The sequence below is a fragment of the Passer montanus genome, unplaced genomic scaffold (assembly GCF_014805655.1).
Source record: "Passer montanus isolate IOZ18808 unplaced genomic scaffold, ASM1480565v1 scaffold142, whole genome shotgun sequence".
Taxonomy (NCBI): Eukaryota; Metazoa; Chordata; class Aves; order Passeriformes; family Passeridae; genus Passer; species Passer montanus.
Genome location: NW_024361164.1, coordinates 615559 through 632702, shown reverse-complemented (window position 1 = coordinate 632702; position 17144 = coordinate 615559). Strand labels below are relative to the sequence as shown.

The 17144-nt window shown below is 63.9% G+C and overlaps 5 protein-coding genes across 10 annotated transcripts in view; all 5 read right to left on the bottom strand.

Moving 5' to 3' along the window:
* MPP2 (membrane palmitoylated protein 2) overlaps window positions 1–306 on the bottom strand; it is a 6087-nt gene extending 5781 nt beyond the window's left edge. For 2 of the 4 annotated variants that reach the window (XM_039700615.1, XM_039700618.1), the window contains exon 1: window positions 53–239. In XM_039700615.1, coding sequence (XP_039556549.1) covers window positions 53–83 — 31 coding nt within the window. In that variant the 5' untranslated portion in view covers window positions 84–239. Of the gene's footprint in view, window positions 1–52; window positions 242–289 lie in introns of those variants that run through there. The other 2 variants (XM_039700616.1, XM_039700619.1) reach the window with 2 other exon arrangements.
* A 439-nt stretch (window positions 307–745) lies between these two features.
* On the bottom strand, window positions 746–2315 carry LOC120498209 (pancreatic hormone-like). Its single transcript, XM_039700666.1, has 3 exons — window positions 2081–2315; window positions 1064–1134; window positions 746–842 (listed from the first exon to the last, which is right to left on the bottom strand). Exons 1-2 carry the CDS (start codon window positions 2257–2259, stop codon window positions 1071–1073), a joined length of 243 nt encoding a protein of 80 aa, XP_039556600.1. The 5' UTR covers window positions 2260–2315; the 3' UTR covers window positions 746–842; window positions 1064–1070.
* Window positions 2316–3900: 1585 nt separating this feature from the next.
* On the bottom strand, window positions 3901–6337 carry LOC120498213 (peptide YY-like). 3 transcript variants are annotated; one of them, XM_039700673.1, is made up of 4 exons: window positions 5040–6337; window positions 4447–4625; window positions 4278–4349; window positions 3901–4122 (listed from the first exon to the last, which is right to left on the bottom strand). In XM_039700673.1, exons 2-4 carry the CDS (start codon window positions 4623–4625, stop codon window positions 4098–4100), a joined length of 276 nt encoding a protein of 91 aa, XP_039556607.1. In that variant the 5' UTR covers window positions 5040–6337; the 3' UTR covers window positions 3901–4097. The 3 variants fall into 3 exon arrangements, with proteins under 3 accessions (XP_039556607.1, XP_039556606.1, XP_039556608.1); XM_039700672.1 differs by lacking the exon at window positions 5040–6337 and having other exon boundaries at window positions 4447–4746; XM_039700674.1 differs by lacking the exons at window positions 4278–4349; window positions 5040–6337 and having other exon boundaries at window positions 4447–4746.
* A 1180-nt stretch (window positions 6338–7517) lies between these two features.
* TMEM101 (transmembrane protein 101) lies at window positions 7518–9954 on the bottom strand. The gene is made up of 4 exons (XM_039700671.1): window positions 9780–9954; window positions 9020–9200; window positions 8461–8607; window positions 7518–8045 (listed from the first exon to the last, which is right to left on the bottom strand). The coding sequence occupies exons 1-4, from the start codon at window positions 9914–9916 to the stop codon at window positions 7737–7739; spliced, it is 774 nt and encodes a 257-aa protein (XP_039556605.1). The 5' UTR covers window positions 9917–9954; the 3' UTR covers window positions 7518–7736.
* Window positions 9955–11124: 1170 nt separating this feature from the next.
* LSM12 (LSM12 homolog) lies at window positions 11125–17117 on the bottom strand. The gene is made up of 5 exons (XM_039700564.1): window positions 16925–17117; window positions 15345–15478; window positions 12230–12339; window positions 11776–11902; window positions 11125–11336 (listed from the first exon to the last, which is right to left on the bottom strand). Exons 1-5 carry the CDS (start codon window positions 17043–17045, stop codon window positions 11244–11246), a joined length of 585 nt encoding a protein of 194 aa, XP_039556498.1. The 5' UTR covers window positions 17046–17117; the 3' UTR covers window positions 11125–11243.
* Window positions 17118–17144: the final 27 nt, after the last annotated feature.

The following is a 17144-nucleotide window of genomic DNA, read 5'->3' as shown; positions in this document are numbered from 1 at the left end:
GCGCACCCGGGCGCCCACCCCCCCCCGGGAGCGACCCCCGGTGCGCGCTCACCCGTGACCGAGGCGGGGGCGGCCGCCGGCATCGCGGCGGAGCGGCGGGACACGCGCGACTGGCACCGACCGGACGGGGACAGCGACAGCGACAGGGACGGGGACGGCCGCGTAGGCGTGTCCACAATGCCAGCACCCCCAGTGTCCCCAGCACAGCCACTCGGTGTCCCCAGTTTCCCCAGTCACAGCACCCCCAGTGTCCCCAGCACAGCCGGAGCGACCCCCGGTGCGCGCTCACCCGTGACCGAGGCGGGGGCGGCCGCCGGCATCGCGGCGGAGCGGCGGGACACGCGCGACTGGCACCGACCGGACGGGGACAGCGACAGCGACAGGGACGGGGACGGCCGCGTAGGCGTGTCCACAATGCCAGCACCCCCAGTGTCGCCAGCACAGCCACTCGATGTCCCCAGCACAGCCACTCGCTGTCCCCAGTTTCCCCAGTCACAGCACCCTCGGTGTCCCCAGCACAGCCACTCGCTGTCCCCGCCACCCTCAGTGCCCCCAGTGTCCCGTGTCCCCAGCACCCCCAGAGCCACCAGCACCCCACTCTGTCCCCAGCATCACCACGGTCCCCAGACTCAGCGTCTGTAACACCCCCCGTGTCCCCAGCACTCCCATTCCCCCCAACCACTGTCCCCAGTGTCCCCAGTGTCCCCAGCAGGCAGAGGCAGGACAGGCGGTGGCTGCAGGGGGGGTTTTATTGCTGGGGGTCGGTGCTGACTCTGGGGGGGCCGGGGGTGGGGGGGCTGCTCCTTCTGGGCTTCTTCACCCACTCAGCACCAGTGGTGTCCCTGAAACAAAAGGGGGGGATCACACCGGGTCCCCTAGCCCTGTGTCCCCTTCCCCACAGAGCCCCCCCGATCCCCCTGGTCCTGTGTCCCCCACCCTGACACCCTCAGGACCCCCTGAATTCCCCCCACCCAGAGCCCCCCAGTCCCCCCAGGCTGTCCCTGCTGGGGACACTGAGGCCGGGGGGAGCCACGGGGGGCTCCTCCCGCCCCCAGCCCCTCACCTGGGGCTCAGCAGCCCGGGGCACCCAGGGGCTCCTGGCCCAGCGCTCGCCCGCCTGCCCGCTTCCCGTACCTGCAACGGGGACACGTTATGGGACACGGCCCCGGGTGACAGGGACACGGGTGACAGGGACACGCTGCAGGAGCGCGTCCCCGTGGCACTCACACTCTCTGAACAGAGACATCGTTCTCTCTCCCAGGATTTCTCCTGGGGAAGGCAGTGAGGAGCTCAAGGAAAACAATTCTTATCCCTGTTTCTGCTCCTGTTGTTTGGCACGCGCGGAATGTGTTATGGGGATTGTTTGTCCACAGCACATTGTTATGATTTGTTAATTGGTTTTGGTGATGATTGTTTTGTTTGGATTGATTGGCCAATTGGGTCAAAGCTGTGTCGTGACTGTTTTGGACAGCCCCGGGTTTTTCTGTAGTATTTTTTAGTATAGTTTTAATATAATATTAGTGTAATATAACCTAGCTTAATAAAGCAATTGTTCAGCCTTCTGAAATCACGGCGTCAGAGCACATCACCGCCTGGGGGTCGCCCTGCATCGATAAATCCCGACAGGGAGAGGGGCACGAAGGGAGCGGGTGGTGATGGGGAGTGTGTGATGGGGAGCGTGTCACAACAGGGAGTGCACTGAGATGGGAAGCATGTCATGACAGGGAGCAGGTCCTGATGGGGAGCTTGTCCCTAAATGGAACATGTCACGACAGAGAGTATGCCACGACAGGGAGCATGTCACGACAGGGAGCACATTGAGATGGGGAGCATGTCACGACAGGGAGAGCATTGGGATGGGGAGCGTGTCACGACAGGGAGCATGTCACGACAGGGAGCACACTGAGATGGGGAGCATGTCACGACAGGGAGCATGTCACGACAGGGAGCACATCGGGCTGGGGAGCGCGTCACGGTAGGGAGAGTGTCACGATGGGGAGCACGTCACGACAGGGGGGGTGTATCACGATAGAGGGGGTGAATCGCGACAGGGAGCACGGGACCCCCGGGCCCTGCTCACCGCGGGCGCGTGACGACGTTCAGGTACTGCTGCAGGTCGTTGTAGAAGCGCAGCAGCTCCTCGACGGGCGCGTCGTCGCCGGGGTACGCGGGCTGCGCCGGGGCCGCGCGGGGCCGCAGCGGCAGCAGCGCCAGCACGGCGCACGCCAGCAGCAGCAGCGGCGGCCGCAGCGGGGCCATGGCTGCGACAGCGACAGCGGGGTCACAGGGCAGGGGAGCGGGACAGGGAGTGCCACACATGGCATGTGCATGCATAGCTGTGCGTGTCTGCACACAGCTGAACACACAGCACACACCGCTGGGCACGCCTGAACACAGCTGAACACAGCACACACACCTCACACACCTGAACACACCTGAACACAGCTGAACACAGCTGAACACACAGCACACATCGCTGGGCACACCTGAACACAGCTGAACACAGCACACACACCTCACACACCTGAACACACCTGAACACAGCTGAACACAGCTGAACACACAGCACACACACCTCCCACACCTGAACACACCTGCACACAGCTGAACACAGCACACACACACACCTGCACACGAACACACACACAGCACACACACCTCCCACACCTGAACACAGCTGAACACAGCACACACACCTCACACACCTGAACACACAGCACACACACACATCTCACACACCTGAACACAGCTGAACACAACACACGCACACCTGCACACAGCTGAACACACCTGAACACACAGCACACACACACATCTCACACACCTGAACACAGCTGTGCACAGCTGTGCACACCTGCACACACACACCTGAACACACCTGCTCACAGCTGTGCACACCTGTACACAGCTGAACACACAGCACACACACCCCTGCACACACCTGTGCACAGGTGAGCACATATCACACACCTACACACACCTGAACACGGCTGTGCACATCTGCACACAGCTGAACACACATCACACATACACCTACACACACCTGTGCACATCTGCACACACCTGCACACTCCCACCCCTGCACGCCCCGTGTCCCACCCCTGCACACCCTCAGCCTTGCACAAACCATTGCACACGCGTGTCACACTCACACCTGTTTGTCACACACCTGTCACACACGTGCAGCTCCCCGTCTCCACTCACCTTCTTCCTCGGGCGGGGACGCGGGGACGCAGCGACAGGAGGGGACGCTGCCTGGCACGCCGGGTCCTCGGTGCCGCTGCTGCCACCGCCGTGCCGGGCCCTTTTATCCCCCCGTGTCCCCGCTGATGTCACCGTGCCACGCAGCACCTGTGGCCAGGTGCCCACTCGGCGGGGAGGGGGGACAGGGGCCATCACGGGGGGTGACAGGGACAGCTGGCCCCGCACAGCTCTGGTTAATGTTTGACCCCGCGCTGAGGGGGCTCCGCAGGGGACAGGACGTGGGCACGGGTGTCCGGCCCCACGGAGGGACAGAGGGACAGGTGTGGGGACAGAGGGGCGAGAGGGGCACAGGCAGGGGGGCTGGAGGGGTGCAAGGGTGGCAGGAGGGGACAGGGGGACAGTGGAGGGCAGCACCCCCACGAATGTCCCCAGCCCGCCAGCCCCCCGACACTCATCAGCAGTGGAGCTCCCACCAGTGCCCCCCGTTACCCCGCACCCAGCGCACCCCCGGATCCAACCCCAGTGCGCCCCAGCTCACCCCCCGCCCACGGCACCTCCTGTCCCCTGTTCCTGCCATCCCTCCATCCCCGCTCCATCTCCCCCCAGCCCTCCCTCCCTGCTGCCCTTCCCCGCGCCCCCCGCGCCCCCCACGCACAGCGCGGAGCCCGTGCCCACGATCGTGCTCTTTATTGTCGCTGCGGGGCCGTGCAGGGACCACGCGGGACCCGCCCGCAGCGGAGGGGAGGGGACGGGGTCGGGGCCCCCCCGGCAGCGGGACGCCCCCGGGCCGGGTTCTGGGGGTCCCCGGCCTTGCAGCGCTGGCCCTGGGTCCCCTGGGGGGACCCGGAGAGATGGGGAGGATTGGGGGGACAGGGGGGAGCTGGGCGGGGCGGTCACCACGAGGAGTCGTCATCGTACCTGCGGGAAGAGCCGGTGTGAGAGAGGGGAAACGAGACCCCCGAAGCCCCCCGGGACCCCAACCAGCGCCGGGAACCCAGCCGGGGTGTGCAGCCCGCAGCTGCCGCCCGCGGGGCGGTGGGCGCGGGGAGGGGGACAGCGCCAGGGACACTCACCGTGACCTGTCCCCGGCGGCCCCCAGGAGCAGCTCCGCCACCGCGGCGCCGGGGCTGGAGCGTTTCCCGTACCTGCGGGACGCGGGCCTGAGCGACGGGGACCCCACGGAGGAGCCGAGGGGACCCCGCGGGGACAGGGACGCGCGTGTCCCCCCCGCCTGGCGCTCACCTCTGCCGCGTCACCAGGTTGATGTAGTGGCGAAGGGCCGAGAAGTACCGGGCCATCTCCTCGGGGGACGCGTCGTCGCCGGGGCTCTCGGGTTTCGGGGGGTACGCGGCCGCCAGGCACAGCAGGGCACAGAGGGACACGGCCACCAGCGCGCGCCACGGCCGCGGGGATGTCACCATCTGCGGGGGACAGGGGCGAGGGGCGGCTGTGGCTGCGGGGAGGGGACACCCCATCACCCCCGGGACACCCCCAAGCCGGCTCTGCCCCCCAGCAAACCCCAGGACCCCGTTCCCTGTGGGAATGTCCCACCCTCGGAGCACCCCCGGCTCCCCAGGGGTTTGTTCATCCCCCCCCCCCGAGACCCCAGCCCCACTCAAGGGACATTTTCACCCCCCCGCCCCGTATCCCACGGGGGACATCTCCCTCCCAGAGACCCCCTGAATGTCCCCAGGGGAGCTGTCCCACCCTGAGGGACCCCAGAGAGCCACGTGCCCCAAAGGGATCCCTCCCCTCCAGGGCCCCCCCAGGAGGTGATTGTCCCCCCCGGTGTCCCCAGCACCCCTCAGGGACCCCCAGCCCGTCGCTGCACTCACGATGGCGCAGGCAGAGGTGACAGCCAGGGCCTGGCAGTGGGGTGACAGTGCCGGGGACACGGCGGCTCCTGCACCCGCGCGGGGTTTTATAGCCCGAGGGGGGCTGTGGCTCCTCCCTCACGCGTGACAGACCCACGGGCACGCAGGACCCTGCGGCCCCCCCGCCACGGGCAGGGGACACGTGCCAGCACCCTGTCGCTGTCCCCCTGCACGGTGCCCAGCCGGGGACACCGAGGGGCTGGGCAGGACAGAGCGGGGGGGGCACGGAGGGGACACACGGACACGGGGACACGCGCGGGGCCACGGGACACGGACATGGCAGTGCCAGGCGGGCACGGGACGTGGGCACAGTGGCGCACAGACGGGTGAGACAGGCAGCCAGGGCACACGACACGGCACATGTGACAGCAGCCACGGCACAGTGACACGGATGTCACACGCAGCCGTGGCACTAGGACACGGGACACGGATGTCACACGCAGCTGTGGCACTAGGACACGGGACATGGACACAGATGTCACACGCAGCTGTGGCACTAGTACACGGCACAGTGACACGGATGTCACACGCAGCCGTGTCACACAAACCTGCCCTTAGACAGCCGCGGGATGTGACAGCGGGACACGGGGACACCGGCCACACCCAGGGACACCACCATGGCACATGGGACAGGACCCACGGCCCTGGCACAAGCCACCTATGGGGGACAATGGAGGGGACAGGCACACCCACAGCCACGGCTGCCTCAGTTTCCCCAGACCAGGCACGAAGCCGCCACCACAGCCCTGTCACCGCAGCCCCGCCACCGCCATCGAGCGCTGTCACCACCCCCAGGACGGATGAGGTGACCTTTCCAGCCCCCCGCGCGGGGACATTAATCCCGTATGGATTTACCATTAAGGAGCAATCACCGGCTCCGGGGGAAACTGAGGCACGGAGGGACGCGGCGGGGACGTGCCCGCCGGGCAGGGCCACCAAAGCCACCGTGGGCTGCTGGGATGGGGACAGGTGGCAGAAGGGGGTCCCCAAAACCGCCGGGCTGGCCGCACCCAGCCACAGCCACACCCCCGGCCAGGGGGTTGGGGGGACACGGCCGTGGGGACACTGCGGGGTGCCACCAGCGCGGCTGGAGGCGACACGATTCGGCCGCAGGGGACACGGGAGGGTGCCAGCCCGGCCGGAGGGGACGCGGCTCCCACTCGTGCCCCGGTTGTCACCCGGGCGAGCGGCGGCGGGGACGCGGCTGGTGGCAGTGGGGGGGTGTCCCCCGCGGCGTGGCCGCGCGGTGACACCCGCGGGGCTGCGGGGACACGCGCGGGGGGTCCCGGCCGAGCGGCGCCCGGGAGGGGGGAGCAGCCCCCGCAGCCCCCGCAGCCCCGAACCTTTCGCGGTCGCTGCGGAGCTGAGGGGGGCTGCGGGGACCCCAGCGCAGGGACAGTGTCACCGCGCTGTCACACGGCCGGGGCCGGGGGGCGGGGGTGGCGGGAGCTTTCTGCCCCATTTATCCGAGTGACAGCAAACAGACATTTTCCAAAGGTCACAGGATGGCTCTGCCGGCGGGGGGGGCGCGCGGGCTGCACCCCCCGGCACAGCGGGGACCCCCACGGGGACAGGCCCGGGGGGTGTCCCCTGCCCGCCCCCCCCCGCAAGGGCAGGGAGGAGGAAGAGGGTCTGGGGGTGAAGGCGCGGGGCTGGAGCCGGCGGGGGGGTCCCGGGCGTGAGGAGCCGCGGTGCCCCCCCCGAGCAATCAGGGCTCTGCCGCCTGCCCGCGTTTTATGGCCCCGGTTCCGCCGGAGGCGCCATTAGGGCCCCCCGGAGGAAGCCCCTTATCAGCCCTGTTTGCTTTTCCGGACAGGGCGGGGGGACACGGACAGCCCGGGGGGACACGGACACCTGCCCAGCCCGGGGGGTGACACAGAGCCCTGCCTAGCCTGGGGGGGGACACGGACAGCCCGGGGAGGACACGGACACCTGCCCAGCCCGGGTGGGGGACACACACAGCCAGGGGGGACACACAGCCCTGCCCAGCCCAGGGTGGGTGGGGACACACAGAGCCCGGGGATAGGACAAGGGCACTGAGGCCACAGCCCAGAGGGAGCCTGGGGGTTGCCAGCCCCTCTCTGGGTCCCACAGAGACCCCCACTCGTGCCAGAACACCCACAGCCCCTCTCAAGCAGCTCCCCCCCAGCCCTCAGGCTCACATCCCTCCCCAGATCTGGCCCCCCAAAGTGGCTCCATGAAGGGCCCCCAGAACAGCTCCCCTGCAGCAGCCCCTCCGCCCCAAGCCCCCCCAAAAGCATCTCCCCCCACAGTGACTCCTCTGAAGCATTTCCCCAGAGCACTTCTCCCCTCCCAGTCACCCCCCAAAGCCCCCTGGCACTGCAGCTCCAGGACCCCAAAAGCAGTTTCTGCCCCAAAAGCTGCAGCCCCTCACCCCGGTACCCAAAGCCCTGGGGTGAGACATGAAAGATTCCTCAGTGCATCAGTAAAAATACATTTTTTGGGGGTGGGGGGGAGCAGTGACACCCCTCAGCAGGGAGAGGGGGCCCTGGCCACACAGTGGCCGCCACCCCCTAAGCATCCTCCGCCAAAATTATCAAATATTTACAAACACCACCAAAAAAAAAACCAAAAAAAAAAAAAATCAACAAATAAATAGCGGCGCTCCTTACAAAAACCCTCCCGCCCTCCCTGCCCTCATCCATCGGTGGCCAGGATGACCACGGCCCCGAAGATGCCGACGTTCTGGCCGATGAGCTTCATCTGGTTCCAGAACTCGACGCGGCGCAGCGCGTGCCAGTAGCCCAGGTTGCCGTCGATGAGCAGGATGGCCAGGGGCAGCAGCACGGCCAGCACCTGCGCCGCCGTGCGCACGTAGTAACCCGACAGGAAGGCCAGGGCCAGCAGCCCGTAGAGCAGGAACAGCAGCTGCAGCGCCAGCTCCCCCCCCAGCAGGTGGTCCAGGTAGGCCAGGCGGTCCTCGGTGCTGTGCTGCAGGGAGTAGGCCTGCGGGGACAGCAGGGACACGGGGACACTCGTGGCGTGGTGGCACCGGTGACACGAGAGGTCTCTGCGCCAGGGACAACGGGGATCTGGAGTGTGGTGGCGCTGGGAACACCCAGAGTTCTACCCGGGGGTTATGGGGGATGTGGTGTGGTGGCGCTGGTGACAACCCCCCAAGGACATCTGCTGCCTGAGGCTTCTCCCCTGGGGACAGTGTGGGGTTGGTGGCACTGGTGACACCACCCTGAGGCCCCCACCAGGGACAACCTGGAGCACTGTGAGCACTGTCCCAAGGCTTCTCCTGCAGGGAACCATGTCCCCAGCCCACGGCTGTCCCCTGCCATGGCTGTCCCCCAGGTGTCCCCCAGGTGTCCTCCAGGTGTACCCAGCTGTCCCCCAGGTGTCCCCAGCCCGGTACCTGGCAGATGAGGTAGATGCCCAGGAACACCTGGCCCGTGGACTGCAGGGAGCGGCTGCGGGGTTTCTGCCGGTACAGCTCCCCCGCGCCGCTGGCCAGGATCAGGAACCCGCCGATGATGGCGATGGTGCGCGAGTACATCCTCACCTGCGGCCACGCGGGCTGCCCTCAGTGCCAGCCTCAATGCCAGCCCCAGTGCCAGCCTCAATGCCACCCGGGCTGCCCTCAGTGCCAGCCCCAGTGCCACCCGGGCTGCCCTCAGTGCCACTCTCATTGGCACTCAAGCTGTCCTCAGTGTCACCCTTATTGCCACTTGGGCTACCCCTCAGTGCCACCCAGGGCCACCCTCAGTGCCACCCCGGGCTGCCCTCAGTGCCACTCTCATTGGCACTCAAGCTGTCCTCAGTGTCACCCTTATTGCCACTTGGGCTACCCCTCAGTGCCACTCGGGCTGCCCTCAGTGCCACCCCGGGCTGCCCTCAGTGCCACCCTCAGTGCCACCCAGGGCCAGCCTCAGTGCCACCCCGGGCTGCCTGGCAGTGCCACCCGGGGGTCTCACCTTGAGCCAGTCGCCGTAGTGCACGTGGCCCCCGACGTGGGCAGCGTAGGTGGCCACTGCCAGCTGCAGGGCGGCCCCCAGGGCGAACCAGCGCCGCTTGACGCCGAAGGACATGAAGCTGGCACAGAGCACGGCCACGCCCATGTCCACGTACAGGTATGGCACCGGGATGTCCGGCTTCCTGCGGGGACGGCAGCTCTGGCACCCCTGAGCCCACCCTGGGACCCCTGAGCCCACCCTGGCACCCCTGAGCCCACCCCGGGACCCCCAGAGCCTGCCCCGGGGTCACGGGGCAGCCACAGCCCCCTGCCCCCGGAGTCCCCCACTGCTGCCCCGTCCCCTTCCCAGACCCCAGAGCCTCCTCCAGACCCCGACACTGCCGGGGTCTCCCCTCAGCCCCAGGCAGCGGCTCCGTGCCCCCCTCAAACCCCACCTGCCCCAGCCCCACCGAGGGTCCCTGGCACCCGCAGCAGCCCCACACTCACCCAGGAGCCCCCCAAGCCCCCTCAGAGCCGCCCCCGGCCCCTCAGAGTCACCCCAGCCCCTCAGGGCCCCGGGCCTCCCCCGGCTCTCAGGGCCCCGCAGCAGCCTCTGCACCCCTGACACCCCCCAGACCCCACACTGCCCCCGACGCTCCGGCCCCACCAGCACCGCAGGCTCTCACAGACCGCCGCCAGCCCAGCCCCACAGCCGCCGCTGCCCTCACAACCACCCGCGGGCCCTCCCCAGCCCCGGCCCGGCTCGGCCCCCGGGCGCGCACCGGCGCAGGTCGGCGCGCTCGGCGCACAGCAGGAGCCCGCTGAAGCAGTGCCAGAAGGGGAAGCGGGTGAGCAGCACGCCGCCGCCCGCCGTCAGCAGCCGCAGCGCCCGCCGCCTCCACCCGCGGCCCGCCGCCATCACCGGGCCGTCCCGCCGGAAATGCCGCGCAGGAAGAGACGCCTCGCGGGCCAATCAGCGCCCGGCAAGGGGGAAGCCACGCCCCCCTGGCATAAACCACGCCTCTTTAATTGGAGCGCCCTCATGGCCCTCAGGCCGCTCCCCTCCGTTCAAATGGCGGCTCCTGCCCCAAAACCGCGGCCCCGCTCCGGAGCAGCCGCGCCCATGGAGCCTCCAGCCCGCCCTGGGCCGCGCCTTCGCCCCGAAACCCCGCCACGGCCTGAACCGCGCCCTGTCAATCAAAGGAACATTCATTGAAAATGCCGCGCCAGGCCACGCCCCCCGCTGAAGCCACGCCCCATAACGGAGTAACGAACCGCATCCCAAACCACGCCCACTCATCTTAACCACGCCCCTCGAGGCCACGCCCCCATTGAGCCCCCACAGACTGCGGTGATGGTTAAAAAAATTTCGGGTTTTTATTGTTTTTTGCTAAACAAGACTAAAAAATTTTCCTTTTTTTTTTCTTTTTTTAATTTTTTTTTTAATCTTTAATTTTCCTAAAGGCAGGGCTTGAATTGTTTTGAGTTTGATCTGCTTTTTCTCCACCCCCCCAAAAGTAACCTCAGAGATTTTTTTTATGAAAAAAAAAAAAAAAAGGAGGAAATAAAACGGGGAGGGGGAGGATCGTGGCAAAAAAAAAAAATTAAAATTAAAGAAGAAATTTAAAATTAAATGAAAAAGGGGGAAAAAATTAAAAACATAAAGGAACTGGGGGGAAAACCCCAAATCCAGGTTCTGGCTGCTCCCGAGGGGGTGTCAGAGGGATTTTTTGCCACGACCCTAAAGCAGACAAATATTTAAAGAACATTTTAATATATATTCATATATATATTTAAAGATAAGAAAAATAAGACTAATTCAAGCCTTGCCCTGTGCAAACAAAATTAAAACGAGACCACGTTGGTCACGAGGGTCCCGGGTCAGCCACCACAGTCAGCTCGTTAGCTTTATTTTCTGGAGGGATTCTTGGGGAGCAGGGAGGCAGGAATTGGGAGAAAAGGCAAAAAAAAAAGGCCAAAAAATAAAATTAACAGAGTCTGACTGGCTGGAGGGAGAAACCATGGCGGAAAAACAAAGTCTGTTAGTCAAGTAATGCGTGAGGAGCTTTAAATTATTCTCTTTTCTCGTTTTGTTTTGAAGTCTAAAGTTTGGAATTGGTTGATATTCCCCAAAAAAAAAAAAAAAAAAAAGAAAAAAAAAAAAAAAAGGAAATAAAAGTTGAAGGTGCCCCCGGCGCCGCCTCCAGGAGGGGACACGGGGACGGGGTGGTGGCCTCGAGGTGGCCTCAGGATGACAGGGACGTGTCCTTCTGTGTCTGCTGTGCTTGTGAACGCTGCAGGACCTTCTGGCTTTCCACGTCCCGGAAATGTTTCTCCACCTGAAGGGAAAGGGGGCACCCAGGGGCTCAGGGAAGGAGCCCAGGAGGGGCTGGGGGACACCAGGAGGGGATGGGGGACACCAGGAGGGGATGGGGGACACCAGGAGGGGATGGAGGCCAAGCAAGAAGTGTGTGGACAACCCCAGGAGGGTCTGAGGAACCCCAGGAGGGGCTGAGGAGCCCCGGGAGGGGCTGGGGGCCAAGCCAGGAGGGGTCTCGGGTGTCCCCAGGGAGGTGACACCCGCCCAGTCCTTCCAGTGCCCCCAGCCCTGCTCATCCTTCTGAACACGACTCAAGAAGGGGTGGCAGGGGGGGTCTGGAGAGGGAAGGGGATGCCAGGAGGGGCTGGAGCCCAGCCAAGGAGGGGCTCCTGGCTGTGCCCAGCACGTGCCACCCTCCCAGGACGTGCCACCCTGCCCTGTCCCCAGCCCACACTCACTATTTTGCGTACGTGGCTCAGGGCGCTCCCCTCTTTGCCTTTGCAGTTTTCCACCTGGTAGGGAGGGGCAATGACGACTTCTTCCATCACAACTATGTTCTTCTCCTGCCATTTACAGTCTTTAATGCTGAGGGGAGGGACAACGGCATCAGGGAACGCCACTGCTGCCCCCCCAGGGCGGGCCTGGGTCCCACCGAGGGGGCAAAGAGCCTGGGTCTGGGTGGAGAGGGGTGGGAGAGGGGGTGGGATGTGCCAGGCAGGGCAGGGAGCAGGCAGGGAGCCCCCCTCCCCACCAAGGAGCCCACCCAGGACACAGCAGAGCGTTCCAGGGCAAACCCAGAGATGGCAATGCCCCAAAAATGCTGTGAGGGGCCCCAAAAAGGAGCGTGGGGACCCCGAGGTGGGCACTGGGGACCCCGAGGTGGGCACTGGGGACCCCGAGGTGGGCACTCACGTCTTATGGATGGTCTGGAAGAGCTGCTGCCCCTCCAGAGAGACACCAGCACTAATTGCATACGCCTGGCTCATCTTCTCCTCCTTCTCCGTCCGTGCTTTGTTGGCAAGCTGGGGACACACAGGGACGGGGGATTGGGCTGGCAGCAGTGAGGGGACACAGGGACCCCCCAGACACGGCTCTGCCCCTTGTGATTCCAGCCTGAATTCCCCTCTGGAGGAACCCTCACCACTGCCAGGGATTTGGGGGATGGTGGTGCCCCCTTCTCACATCCCCCTGTCCCTTCCCCTCGGCCCTTTCCGAATCAATTCTGGCATTTTAGGTGCAAAACCCCCTCACTGCTCAGTTTACTTGGGATGGAGATGGGGAAGAGCAGCCTGGAACACCCAACACCCTGGGAGTAAATGCTCCACGCAGGAGTAGGAGCAACTTTAGCCTGCAGCAGTTGGTTTGTTCCCAAAAAACAACCAGAATTGGTTATCTGGGAGTCAAATCCGTGTGTAGGGAGGTGTGATTACACACAGGGTGCTGGAATAGAGATGGAAAACCCCGACCCTGGCCTCCCCCATGTTGCATCCCATGGATGTGGGAGGAGAAGGAAGCAGAGCCTGGAGGCAGCAGCCTTGGACCAGCTGTCTTTTCCTGGCTGGAGCTGCTGCAGTGGAGGAGCCACATTAGCATCATCCCTCCTCTTCCTCCTCCTGGAGCCTCCTGGGAGCACACCCAGAGCTGGGCTGGCTTCCTGCTGCTGGCTGAGGGGGTCTCACCCCTTCCAAAGCCCCTCTGAGGATGGAAAGCCTGAGCTCCCTCTGACTGGGGACACTTCAGTGCCCCTCAGGGACAGGAGTCCCTGTCCCAGCCATGCCAAGCCCTCTTGGTGGGAGCAGGCACTGCAGGAGCACTGGGATGTCTCCATGTGCTCCCTGAATGCCTCAGCAGGGACAGGAGCCCCCCTGACCCTCACCCATGTGGGAATGGCTCTCTCCAAGAGCACCAGCCAGCCTTCCAAAGCAGGCACAAGGTTCCACAGGAACTTCCCTGCACCCCACACCCTTCCCAGCCTTCCTGGGGGGGCACAGCCCCTCACCCCTCCAAGGCTGGAGAAGTGGGATCCCCCCAGCACACTGGGAGGGGCTGGAGCTGTGGGACAGAGCCCTGGGAATCCCCTCTGAGCAGATCCCCTTCCCAGCCAGACCAGACCCCCCTTCCCCAGCCTGAGGGGGGATCCCCTCTGTCCCAGGCCTTGGGATGCTCCTCCAGCAGCTGCTGCATCCAGACTTGGGGACAGCCCTGACAAGAGGCCACAGGGAGGTGACTGGAGCCCCAGGAGAGGTGCCAGCAGCAGCACCCCAGCACTCCCATGGGATCCATCCCTGAGCTCATCACCCCCTGCAGCAGAGGAGCCCTCCCTGCCCATCCCAAGAGGAAATGTTCCCATTTCCCAAGAGGAAATGGCTCAGCCCTGCAGCCCCTGGGTGCCAGCACTCCCTGCACACACCTCGTCAGTGGGTGGGAATTCATAGCACCAGGCAAGGAGGGACCGTGGGGGCCACCAAGGTTCATGCCAGGGCCACCAGGGCCAGGGTGGCCCCTCATCCCACTCGGGTGCCAGCAGGCTGGGGAGATCAAGGGGATTCCTCCAAAATCTCCTGGATTGGCACCGGATGGCTGTGCCAAGGTCCTCAGGGGAGTGTCAGCCCGTGGGACAGGGGTGTCCCCAAAAGTCCCCAACTCTCTGGGTTCCCTGGAGTGCTGGCAGCACTGTGTGCACACAGCTCCTTCTCCCAGTCCAACCAGTACCAGCGCCACCATCCCAGTGCTGAGCCCCCACGGGGAGGTGGGGCAGAGCCCACAGAACAGCCCTCCTGCCCTGGAACAGCCCCTTCCAACCCCGCTGCACCTGGCACTGCCCCACACACCCAACCCACAGCTCTGGGGTGCTGGAAAAGACCAAAGTGAGCACTGGAATTGCTGAGGGGTTCCCCAAAATGAGCACTGGAATTCCTGAGGGGCTCCCCAAAGTCAGCACTGGAATTCCTGAGGGGTTCCCCAAAGTCAGCACTGGAATTGCTGAGGGGTTCCCCAAAGTCAGCACTGGAATTGCTGAGGGGCTCCCCAAAGTCAGCACTGAATTCCTGAGGGGTTCCCCAGAGTGAGCACTGAATTCCTCAGGGGTTCCCTGAAGTAAGCACTGAATTCCTGAGGGGTTCCCCAGAGTGAGCACTGAAATTGCTGAGGGGTTCCCCAAAATGAGCATTGAAATCCTGAAGGGTTCCCTGAAGTAAGCACTGGAATTCCTGAGGGGTTCCCTCGGGCTGTGCTCCCAGCCATGCCACTCGCTGCAGTGACAGCCAACTGTCACATCGTGGTGGCAGCTGTGTCACCCGAGCCCTCGGACGTGGTGATCCGTCGGGAAGGGACCCAGGAGGGGATGGACACCCAGCTGGTGTCACCTGTGTGGCATGAAGCCCCGGGAGAGGTGTCCCTGTGGGGCAAGGAGGTCACAACTGAGCACCCCACAGCTGGATTCATCCCAGCACCGAGGGCTCGGGGTCACCTCCCCTGTTTTTCACCTCACTGGGATTTGGCAGTGATCCCATTCCAGGATGGATGTAAAGCAATTCCCCAGAATTCCATGAGTTCCCTTTTATAAGTTTACCTTTACCCCTCCTGTGCACTCCAAAATGCCAAAATCTAGATCCAAAATAGCATCATCCAGACCCCAAACACCACCTCCTAGACCCAAACTAGCAAAACCCAGGCTCCAAACCCCTCAAAATGCAAGCCCCAAAACAAGATCACCTTAGACCCCAAAAATACCAAAATCCAGGTCCCCGAACACCAAAAATCTAGACATAAAATCCAGGCCCAAAAACCAGGTCCTAAATGCCAAAAGCCCAGACCCTAAACCCAACAAAATCCAGAGCCCAAAGTGCCAAAATCCAGAGCCCAGACTGCCAAAACCCAGACCCAAATCACCAAAGCCCAGATCCAGGATGGGACTCCGGGGAGCTGCACTGCGAGCAGCTCCAGTGCTGAATCCTGCTGGATCCCTGAAGGATTTGGGGGGATCCCTGAAGGGTTTTAGGGGGTGCCTGCTGAGGGGCTCTCTCACCTTGCTGACGTTGAGGGAGGCTAAAGGGGGAGGCGTTTCCGTGCGGTCATTGATTATTTCCACTTCTGACACGTACTGTAAGTTTACGAGCAGGATGTCTGCGTGGTTGGGCTTGCCACTGGAAGAGGGGCATTCTGGAGGAGGGGGTTAAGGAAAACAAATCCAGGGAGAGGTTTTCGTAGGTGGGACACGGCCCAGGAGCAAACCAGGAGAAGGTTGGGTTTGTGGGAAGCGCCTCTGCTCCCTTGTTCCCAGTTGGGATCAGTGATCCCATCTCACTCATCTCCCTGTGCACTCTTTGGTGCAGATCCTGGTCTATCCCAACCCCAGACTGAGTTTTCCAGTCCTGGTGCACCAGCACCAGATCACCACCACCACTGGCCTGAACCAGCACCACCAAATTTGCACTTTTTCCACCAGAACTGCTTTCCTCCCGCAGGCAGCAGCATGCCAGGGAGCATTCCCTGCTCAGGAAGGAAGGGAATTCCCAGGAGAGGGACACACAAGGTTGGCTGTTGGGAATGAGACAGCATCGCCAAAAAAATCCCAACCCTTCCAGAGCTGACAGGGATTCCTGCACAATTCCTCTGCTCCCATGAGGATGGATGATGGATGGATGGATGATGGATGGATGGATGATGGATGGATGGATGGATGGATGGATGGATGGATGATGGATGGATGGATGGATGATGGATGGATGGATGATGGATGGATGGATGGATGGATGGATGGATGGATGATGGATGATGGATGGATGATGGATGGATGGATGATGGATGGATGGATGGATGATGGATGGATGGATGATGGATGGATGATGGATGGATCCATGGATGGATCCATGGATGGATGCATGGATGGAGCAGGGAGCACAGCATGGAGAGCCTCTTCCATGCCAACACCATCTCCCCCTGGAAGAGATCCTCATGGAAGCCCCCATTCCTCCCCCAGCCCCTGAGCACCAGCTGGAGCCCTCCCTAAAAAACACCGCTCAGTGGTGAGCAGAAATCCAGGGAATTCCAGTGCCCCCTTTGGGGGATGAGCTGGAGCCCGCCAGCTGTGGCAGGAACAGCTGGACTTTGGGAAGGGCCCCGCGCCCCCCGTGGGGCTCACAAGCAGCACTGAGCAACCTGTTGGACCCTCTGGCACTTTGCTGCTGCCTCCAGTGGGACCTGGCAGCTCCAACCACACCCCAGGCAGCCAGGGAGCCTTTTCCTGTTGTGCTTCCCACAGCTCCAGCCACAAAACCCTCTCCCAGCCCCTCATTCCCTGCAGAGCCCACCCCTGGGCTGCCCCAGAACTCCAGCCCTGAGCTGAGCATTCACCTTCCCCCTCCCCTCTCCTGGGACCTTCCATTGCTTTCCAACAGCCCTCGGCTTCTCCCGTTCCTTGCAGATTCCAAACAAAACCATACCCGTGAATATTCACACTGTGGGGGCAGGAACACCCCACGGCCCCTTCCCCCCTTTCCCCTCCCTCCCTCACGCCTCCCCCCCCCTCATCGGGCGGGCCGCAGAGGCCCGAGCGGGCCGCGCCGGCGCCGGGACCAGCGCGGCGAGGCGCGGGCGGGTGGATACTGAGCGCCAGCATCTTGCTGGGGTAGTCGAAGGCGACGACCTCGCCCTGGAGGCGCTGCTCCTGGCAGGTGCGGCAGGACACCTGGCTGCCCACGCTGAAGTACTCGCCCGGCGCCGCCATCTTGTCCGCCCGCAGCGCCCGCGGCTCCGCTCGCCTCGGCCAGGCGCGGCGAGGGGGCGGGGCCGCGCGGCAGCGAGGGCGGGGATTGGTGCTCCGCCC

What these genes read in the sequence shown, in the direction of transcription:
- LOC120498209 (XM_039700666.1), bottom strand. Translation starts at nt 2,259, where the DNA reads ATGGCCCCGCTGCGGCCGCCGCTGCTGCTGCTGGCGTGCGCCGTGCTG. An exon ending in AACGTCGTCACGCGCCCGCG is followed by an intron (nt 1,135 to 2,080) that starts GTGAGCAGGGCC and finishes TCCCCGTTGCAG; the next exon opens with GTACGGGAAGCGGGCAGGCG.
- LOC120498213 (XM_039700672.1), bottom strand. Translation starts at nt 4,679, where the DNA reads ATGGGGTGTCCCCTCCCCGCAGCCACAGCCGCCCCTCGCCCCTGTCCC. An exon ending in AACCTGGTGACGCGGCAGAG is followed by an intron (nt 4,350 to 4,446) that starts GTGAGCGCCAGG and finishes CGCGTCCCGCAG; the next exon opens with GTACGGGAAACGCTCCAGCC. An exon ending in GCCGCCGGGGACAGGTCACG is followed by an intron (nt 4,123 to 4,277) that starts GTGAGTGTCCCT and finishes CTCTTCCCGCAG; the next exon opens with GTACGATGACGACTCCTCGT.
- TMEM101 (XM_039700671.1), bottom strand. Translation starts at nt 9,916, where the DNA reads ATGGCGGCGGGCCGCGGGTGGAGGCGGCGGGCGCTGCGGCTGCTGACG. An exon ending in GAGCGCGCCGACCTGCGCCG is followed by an intron (nt 9,201 to 9,779) that starts GTGCGCGCCCGG and finishes CCGTCCCCGCAG; the next exon opens with GAAGCCGGACATCCCGGTGC. An exon ending in ACTACGGCGACTGGCTCAAG is followed by an intron (nt 8,608 to 9,019) that starts GTGAGACCCCCG and finishes GCGTGGCCGCAG; the next exon opens with GTGAGGATGTACTCGCGCAC.
- LSM12 (XM_039700564.1), bottom strand. Translation starts at nt 17,045, where the DNA reads ATGGCGGCGCCGGGCGAGTACTTCAGCGTGGGCAGCCAGGTGTCCTGC. An exon ending in CAGCAAGATGCTGGCGCTCA is followed by an intron (nt 15,479 to 16,924) that starts GTATCCACCCGC and finishes CCCCTCCTCCAG; the next exon opens with AATGCCCCTCTTCCAGTGGC. An exon ending in CCTCCCTCAACGTCAGCAAG is followed by an intron (nt 12,340 to 15,344) that starts GTGAGAGAGCCC and finishes GTGTGTCCCCAG; the next exon opens with CTTGCCAACAAAGCACGGAC.